Consider the following 9190-nt stretch of genomic DNA (forward strand, 5'->3'; position numbering starts at 1 on the left):
ATTGTACTCTATGCTACTCTCTCCCCACCCCCACCCTCCTCTCGCTTATCTCTCCCCGCTTCAGGCTCTCTGCCTTTATTCCTGATGAATGGCTTTTGCCCGAAACGTCGATTTTGCTGAAGCTCCTCGGATGCTGCCTGAACTGCTGTGCTCTTCCAGCACCATTGATCCAGAACCAAGTTATATTGCAGCTCTGTAGAACATTGGTTTAGACATAGTTAGAATGTTGTGTACAGTTCTGGTCCGAAAATGTGTTGCTGGAAAAGCGCAGCATGTCAGGCAGCATCCAAGGAGCAGGAGAATCGACGTTTCGGGTATGAGCCCTTCTTCAGGAAATCTCATGCCCGAAACATCGATTCTCCTGCTCCTTAGATGCTGCCTGACCTGCTGCGCTTTTCCAGCAACACATTTTCGGCTCTGATGTCCAGCAACTGCAACCCTCACTTTCTCCTACAGTTCTGGTTGTCATGCTACTAGAAGCATGTGAATGCTTTGGAGAGGGGGCAGCAATGGTTTACCACAATGTTGCTAATACCTTCCAAACACAGGCAATTAGGAGAAATTGGACAAACTTGGTTTGTTTTCACTTGAATGTTAATGATAAGGTGTGACCGGATAGAAGTTTGCAAAATTATGGGAGAAATAGTTAAAATAGATAATTTGAGTTTTTTTCACAGGGTAGAAATGCCAATTACTAGGGGACATAGGTTTAAGATAAAAAAGGAAAGATTCAAGAACATATGAGAGGCAAGTTTTTATTTGCAGAGGATACTAAGTGCCTGGAATGTACAGCCAGATAAGGTGGGAGAGGCAACACAAAACAACACTTAAGAGATATTTTGAGAGGTACATGAATAGGCAGAGTTGAAAATCACACAACACCAGGTTATAGTCCGACAGGTTTATTTGGAAATTTCCAAATCGTGAAGAGGCAGGGAATAGAGGTGTACGCATTGCGTAGAGGCACAAACTTTTTCGTTTAGAAAGGTGTCGTGTATCGGCACCGACTTGGGCAGAATAGCCTATTCGTGCTGTACTGTTCTTTGTTCTGACCTTGCATTCATCCACATTGGGCACATGCATGGCAGATGTGTATAGTCTCTGAGTTTAAGAAAAGAAGCAGGAAATTATAGGCCAGTGAGCCTGACATCTGTGGTGGGGAAGCTCTTGTAGAAGATATGTGCACGCTTGGAAGAAAATTGACTAGTTAGTGACAGGCAGTGTAATTTTCTATGGGGAAGGTCACATGTTACCAACATGACTGAAATTTTTGAAGAGCTGACAAAGATAATTGATGAGGGAAGGGTTGTGATGTAGTTTATATGGAATTTAGTACGGCATTTGATGAAGTCCCACATAGTACGAAAACTAAAATCACATGGGATTCGGGGTGAGCTAGCTAGATGCATACAGTACTGGCTTAGTCAGAGAAGACAAAGTGTAGCGGTGGAAGGGTGTTTTTCAGAATGGAGACCGGTAACTACAGGTCGTTCTACTACCATGAGACAGTGGTGTTCCTCTGCAAAATTGAGCTATGGGAAACAGCTGTAGAAGATTGTGCTGTGGAACACAGATATACCCATTCAGCAGAAAGTTTGCGTTATGCAAACAACATCCACAATTCGTCAATCTTGTTGTTGCCCATTTTTGCTGACAAGACGCATATTACAGAAGAACTACCTGCAGTGGTGTTCCACAGGGTTTAGTCTTAGGTTCTCTATTTGTAGTATATATAAATGATGATCTGGAGGAAAATGTGGTCTGATCAGTAAGCTTGCAAGTGACATGAAGATTAGTGGAGTGCTGACGATTGTGAGAGGATACAACAGAATATAGATAGATTGGCGACTTGGATACAGAAATGGCACATGGAGTTTAATCCAGATAAATGTGAGGTGATGTGTTTTGGAGGATCAAAATTAGGTGTGAATTATACTGTAAATGGCTGAACCTTTGGAACATTAGCGTATAGATGGATCGAGGTGTGCCTAAAAGTAACCACACAGGTGGCCAAGGTGATTTAGAAGGCATTTGCCTTCTTCGGCTGGGGCATGGAGTACATGACTAGGCGAGCCATGTTGCAGCGATATAAAACCCTTGTTAGGCTGCATTTGGAGCATTGTGTGCAGTTTTGGTTGCCACACCATGAGATGGATGTGGAAGCTTTGGAGAGAGTGCAGAGAAGGTTCATCAGGATGTTGTCTAGTCTTCATCAGCTGTTTTAGTGTGGTGGTAAGTTGGGCCACCATGATGCTTCGGGGCTGGTGTAATCCGGTCTTCATCTGAGATGTCTTTAATGTATGGTCGGGTGACTAGAATCTCTGGGCATGTTGCGTCTTCCTGTTGAGGTGTCCCTTGCAGAAATCGATAGACTTGGTTAACTGTTGTTCCTGATTACACTCTATAGGTGCTTTCCTTGGCTTCTTAGTTCCTGGGTGTTGCATTGTATTGTGGCTTCATTTAAATTATGACCTGATGCAGCTTCAGTTGTGGATGTTGTGATGGTTGCTCTTGTAGTTGAGTATCTGGTCAGTGTGTGTGACCAAGATGAAGAAAAGACTAGTCCGACAAGAAAAACTATCCAAGCTCTCTCACAGCAATGACATGTGCAACTCTGAGACTTGGATAAAGAACTGTTTGACCACCCACTCTCAGACATTGAAACAGCCATTCGAGTATGAGGGATGAACTTTTTTTCAACCACGGGGATGTGAATTAAAAGGATTTCCTAGCAGCACAGACATCCATCCTGAAAGACAATGGACTTAGGGAAGAAACCCAGCAGGCCATCAGACAGTACCAATACTCAGGAGCACCAATACTAAACAGTAAGAAAGAAGGCAACACCCTCAACACACTGGAAAGGAAAGCCCTGGAAAAGACAGAAATATTGTAAACCTACTGGCAGACAAATGATATATGACTGCTGCCCTGAACAGAACACAGTACATTGAAAAAGCAAACATACTACAGTAACCCCCCCACGTAGTCTTGGGGGATACATTACAGAACCTACTGCTAATGAGTGCCAACCCATTCATTTAAATGGGAAACGTGTCTCCTCGGCAGCCTCCTGGTCCCTAGAACATTCCCTTTTATATATACAGGTTGCAGTAACAGCGGGTAACTGAAACTCCGGTAACCGGACCCACAGATACGGGAGTTGTCTCATACAACCATTGCCGACACCTCCCAATAGGTGGCATTGGACCAGATTCCACAGTTAGTAAACCACATTACAGCAGCCCTGAGGCAACTACACAAGACAGGTGAAATTAACAAGACAAACCTTCAAAGAATGAAACCTGAAGGATCCAGCACACCCTGTTTCTATGGTTTACCAAAGGTACATAATTAAGGGCCCCCCCCCCTCAGACCCATAGTCTCACTTTCTGGCACACCAACCATAAGGCTAGCAAAGGAACTGCAAAGCAAACCCATACCAGCAGAATGAATGTCATACACAAAATACCCAGCAAGGACTGCAACAAACATTACATTGCACAGACTGGCAGGAAACTAGCCACCAAAAAACATGACCAACTATCACTGATATCCATACATACAGATGGACAGGGACAGCAGTTTGACTGGGGCAGGCTAAACCAAGACATGGCGGGAATTCCTAGAGGCCTGGCATTCAAACCGGAACTCCATCAACAAACACATCGATTTGGACCCCATTTATCAACATCTCAGAAACAAAACTGGAAATGATATCACTTACCACAACAAACCAAGACACGTAAATAGAAAGTGGGACAGAACACCAACACTTCACCAGAGGTTCACTGATGAATTTACCTCGCATTGTGACAACATGCCTGAGAACAAATCCACTAGCTCAGCAAGCAAACTTGCAACCAGAGATCTATAAAATTATGAGAGGCCTAGCTAGGCTAGATACTCAGCAGCTTTTTCCCAGGGTTGAAGTTTCAATTACAATGGGGCACAGATTCAAGGTGAGAGGGGTAAAGTTTGAGGGAGATGTGCGACAGAAGGTTTTCACATAGAGTGGTAGAAGCCTGGAACGTATTGCCAGAAGAGGTGGTGGAAGCAAGCATGCTGGCGACATTTAAAATAGTTATATGAATAGGGAGGGAATAGAGGGATTATGGACCGAATAAGGGCAGAAAGTTTGTTGTTTAGTTAGGGCATAATGATCGGTAGAGACTTCTGTGCTGAAGGGCCTGTTCCTGTACTGTACTTCCCTTTTGTTCTTTTGTATCCAAATCTGAAAGCACCTCTGCATCGTCTTCATAGTTCATCCTCCCACCCAGCTTTGTGTCATCTTCAGATGTGAAGATATTGCATTTCATTTCCTCATTTTGTGGACAGTCAGGGTCCAAGCACTGCATTACCCATTGGTCACTGGCTGCCACTTAACAAGTAACATGTTCATTCCTACACTGTTTCCTGTCTCCCAGTTAATTCGCAGTCTATTTCACCCTTGGCCTCCAATCTCATGAGCTACCATTGTACATGCTTATCTCTTATGTGGGACTTTATTGAATCCTTTATTGAATGTCTAAATAAACCACATCTGCTCCTCTCCCCATCCAAATCAACTCCATGAATTGTAGCCTCACAAAATTCCAGTTGATTTGGCAAACATAATTTCCTGAAGTAAATTCATGCTTGATTTGGCAAACATAATTTCCTGAAGTAAATTCATGCTTTTTTTGTCCAATCCAGTCACTGTTTTCTAAATGCTCTGCTATTGAATCTTTTTGACAGACTCCAGAGTTTTGCCCGTTACCAATGTCAGACTGCCTAATTTATCATTCATTTTCTATTCTAAAATTATTTTAAAGTAGTGCAAATACATTGGTTACTTTCCAAACCATGGGAACTGCAGAGTCTGTAGAATCTTGAAAGAAGACCAGCAACACATCCATTACTTCTTAGGCCACTTCCTCAAGTGAACTGTTCTCTGACACTCCAGGCCATTTGGTTTAGGTAGGCTGACAGCTTTGTGGTCGTGCTGGGACAGGGCAACTGTACGATGTGGAGGTCTATGTGCAGCAAAAGCATTTGCATGAAATAATGGTGTTGTGTGGCTTTGTCTATCAATATGTTTCTTTATCTTCAAGTTCATTTATTGCTTTATTTTCAGGGGTGATTTAGCTTATTTTGATGGACTGAGTGAAACGATTCTCTCGGTGGGGCTAGTAAAACCCAAAAGAGGTAAGTCACCTGTTCTGATCCCAGATTCTGAGGAGCACAGCCAGATATCAGAAAACTGCTTGTCATGTTTGTAATCCACAACCAGAACAGTTGTTTACCTGGAGTCTGAGTTGATTCTATGTAACTCTGTCACAGAAGCATGGGTTGAGAGTTTATTACCCTCCTTCTATGGTGATGTTGAGTATGTTCCTATTTATGGGTACAACTGGAGATCGCTGCTCAGGACAGAGCAATGGACTGAACACTGCTGCTTGTGATGAAATCTGTGACAGAAGTGGATCCAGTTTGATGATTTGCTGTGAATATACTTGAAATAATCTCTTTTAGATGCTGGAGATCCTGACATTAGGTCCATTGCCTCTATTCAGCATTGTAATGAGAATTCTAATTTTCGTTTCTAGGTATATTCCAGCCTCACATCCGCCAGCTACTTGTACTGACCACTCCTGTTGACATTGTGATTCTTGGCGTCAGCTTCACCAATTCTCAGACAGGTGCACAAATCATTTCTAATCTTTCAATGGAGCACTGGCTTTTGTATTCTAATCTTTAACTTCATTCAGTTCTGAACACTGCATTTAAGGAAGCATGTGAAGGTATTAAACAAAATGCAGAGGATATTCACCAGAATGGTTCGAAGGTGAACAATTTCGGTTCTGTGGACTGATTGCGGAAGCAGGGACAGACCTCCGCAGAGAAGGAGATTTGATTCAAAATCATGAGGGATCCAGGCAGAATTCTTGGGAAGAAACTGTTCCTATTGTTGGAAGGATCTAGAAGCAGACAAAAGCAATTTAAGATCATTGTTGGTTAGAGGAACAGCAACAGGAGAAAAAAAACTTTTCCATAGTCCATGGTTAGAGCCTAGAATGCACTGCTTGACAGATAGGTTCAAATGGAAATAAGATCATTATCTGAAGGGGAAAACTACTTGCAGAGCTCAGTGGAAAAGGCTGAGGAATGAAAGCAACTGCACTCCTTTTGCAGAGAGCTGCAAAGGAGATGGGCTGAATGGTCTCCTGTAACTTCTGTAATCCTCTGAGTCAGCTATTAAAAAACCTCTAGTTAAGCTTGGGAGAGCCGGTGGCGTAATGGTATTAACATTTGACTGTTAATCCGGAGACCCAGGTGATGCTCTGGGTTTCTGAGTTCAAATCCCACCACTGCAGAGAGTGGAATTTCAGCTGAATGGAAATCTGGAATTAAGAGTCAAATGATGACCATGAATCCATTGGTCGAGAGTATGGTGCTGGTAAAGCACAGCAGGTCAGGCAGCATTAGAGGAGCAGGAGCCTGAAAAACCCGTTGTTAGTGAGTTTTGAGAAGATTTGTAGCTCAGGTTGAGGTTCTGAATGTAAGTTTGCTCGCTGAGCTGGAAGGTTTGTTTTCAGATGTTTCATCACCAGGTAACGAGGTAACATCATCGGTGAGCACTGGTGGTATGGCCTGCTTTTTATTGATGTGTTTAGGTTTCCTTGGGTTGGTGATGTCGTTTATGGAGTGGTGTTTAAAAATTATAAGCAGATCTTCCCAAAGTGAAGTTTGGAAACATTTGACACATACTTGTAGTGGTTGAAGTATGGCACTTTGCTGTGAACGGCAATCGATAATTACAGCTGATATGTTTATTGGACATTCAGATACGATGCATATCCAGTCAGGAACTTTAAAACAACTCCCGATAATGAAATAACACTTCTCTTGGTAGTCCGAAACCACTTCCCCTTTCTCAGGAGCAACTGTTTTACACATCCTGGTTCAGCCAAGACTTTTGCAAATTGCCCAAAACTGAAACTAAAGAATTTTTACCCAGAAATGGGTGTTTCTCCAAACTCAAAAAGAAACAATTTCATAATCTTTAAATTGAAAGTCTAATGCAGTGTACTATTTACTTCATACAATCACAGACAATATAAATAAAACCCAATTACTCTAATTATTGTGTGTCTCCAAAACCGTTAAAGTAAATCACCATGGCTATAGAGATACTTCCAAGTTAATCATTAAACCTCTTAGAGAATCCATGTGCCACTTCCTCAAAATCCAAACATCTGAAATGTATAATATTACCATATATTTTAATTGTACCTTACAGCAGAATGATTAGTTGTTAAACTTGAAGACCGATATTGATGGGTTTCTATTTTCCAAAAATATCGAAGGCCGGGTTGATGTGTGGAGTTAGCTGCAGATCAACCATGAATAGGAAAACACACTCAGGAGGACTAAATGGCCACTCTTCTGTTCTAAACTTTAGATTATTGAAAGGGAATCACTGTGGGCTGTTGGGTTCTGTTTAAGAACTCGAGATGCAGAGCTCTCTGGACATGTCGTGCACCAGTAATTACCTGTTTGCCTTGGGTCATAGAGTCAGGGAGAGCTACAGCAAAGAAAATGACCTTTGGCCTGTTGTGCACCAGTCAAAAAAAAACACCCAGCAATTCTAATCACATTTTCCAGCACTTGAACCATAGCCTTGGCACCACAAGTGCACATGTAAATATTTCCCGGGTGAAAACGTTTTTCGGCATGTCTCTTCTAAGCCTTCTGTCCCTTACCTTAAATATGTGCCGCTGGTCATTGATTCCCCCCATCAAAGGATAAAGTTTCTTCCTATTTACCCTATTTATGCCTTTTAATGTTATACATTTCAATAGGGTCTCCTCTCAATCTCTTTTGTTTTAGGAAGGCAATCCCAGTATGTCTAAAATGGAAACAGAAATTGCTGGAGAAACTCTGTCACTATGAGGGACATCATGGTGGCTCAGTGGTTATCACTGCTGCCTCAAAGTACCAGGGTCCCAGGTTCAATTCCAGCCTTGGGAAGTTTGCGTGTTCTCTCCGTATCTGCATGGGTTTGCTCCGGGCACTCTGATTTATTTGCCACAGTCCAAAGATGTGATCGTTTGGTGTACAGTATTGGCCAAGGTAAATGTGGAGTTGCAGGAATAAGATCATGGGCTAGGTCTGGGTGGGATGCTGTTCGGAAGATTGGTGCAGACTCGATGGGCCTCTTTCTGCATTGTCAGGCCTCTGTGACTCAGCAAATCTGGTAGCATCTGTGGAATGAAAGCAAAGTCAATGTTTAGGATCCAGTGAATCTTCGTCAGAACTGTTTGTCCAATCTCTGTCTGTAACTAAAACTGTTGAGGCAACATCCTGGTAAATCTCTTTGGCACCCTCTTCACTGCTATCTCAACCCTTCTATAATGTGGCTATTAGTGTGGCTTTGTGGAAAGCAAAGCTAAAATGATATTTTATTATATCTGCAATTATTCACTTGTTGTTTTCTTTAGGGCTGGGAATCCTAAGTGACAACGTATGTGGAGGGATGCAACTCCTGCCAGATCCTCTGTACTCCATTCCCACAGACAATACCTATCTGCTGGCAATCACTGCCACAGATACTGGCCGTATATTCCTGGCTGGAAAAGATGGTTGTCTGTACGAAGTTGCCTATCAGGTAATTTTTTTTTCTTGTTGCTCTCAGCCATTGCTACATTGTAGTTTATAATTGCAAATGATACGAAAATAGGTGCTATCATGGATAGTGAGGAAGGTTATTAGAAATTGCAAAAGGATGGACAAGTGCACTGAGAAATGCAAGTGGAGTTTAATACAGCTAAGGATGAGGTCTTGCATTTTGGAGAGTCAAATCAAGATTGGAGTTTCATGGTGAATGGTAGGGCCTTAAGGAGTGTCATGGAACAGAGGGAACTTGGATTTCAGGTTCACAGTTCTCTGAAAGTGGAGTCCCAGGTAGACAGGGCAATCATGAAAAATGTCGTGCTGGAAAAACACAGCAGGCCAGGCAGCATCCGAGAAGCAGGAGGGGCATAAGCCCTTCTTCGGGAATGAGGCTGGTGTGCCAAGCGGGCCGAGATAAAGGGTACGGGGGAGGGAATTTGGGGGAGGGGCGTAGGAAAATGGTAAATGGAAGGAGGTGAGGGTGAGGGTGATAGGCCGGAGAGGTCGGGAAGAAGATTGCAGGTCAAGAGGGCGG

The 9190-nt window shown here is 42.8% G+C and overlaps 1 protein-coding gene across 1 annotated transcript in view; it reads left to right on the forward strand.

The window, feature by feature from the left end:
* The window catches only part of nup155 (nucleoporin 155), a 198611-nt gene that overhangs the window by 21172 nt on the left and 168249 nt on the right, over nt 1-9190 (forward strand). The window contains exons 5-7 of the mRNA XM_043721181.1: nt 5117-5187; nt 5589-5681; nt 8484-8650. Of these exons, the coding sequence (XP_043577116.1) occupies nt 5117-5187; nt 5589-5681; nt 8484-8650 (331 nt within the window). The remainder of the gene's footprint in view (nt 1-5116; nt 5188-5588; nt 5682-8483; nt 8651-9190) is intronic.

This window comes from Chiloscyllium plagiosum, chromosome 2, assembly GCF_004010195.1.
Source record: "Chiloscyllium plagiosum isolate BGI_BamShark_2017 chromosome 2, ASM401019v2, whole genome shotgun sequence".
Lineage (NCBI taxonomy): Eukaryota > Metazoa > Chordata > Chondrichthyes > Orectolobiformes > Hemiscylliidae > Chiloscyllium > Chiloscyllium plagiosum.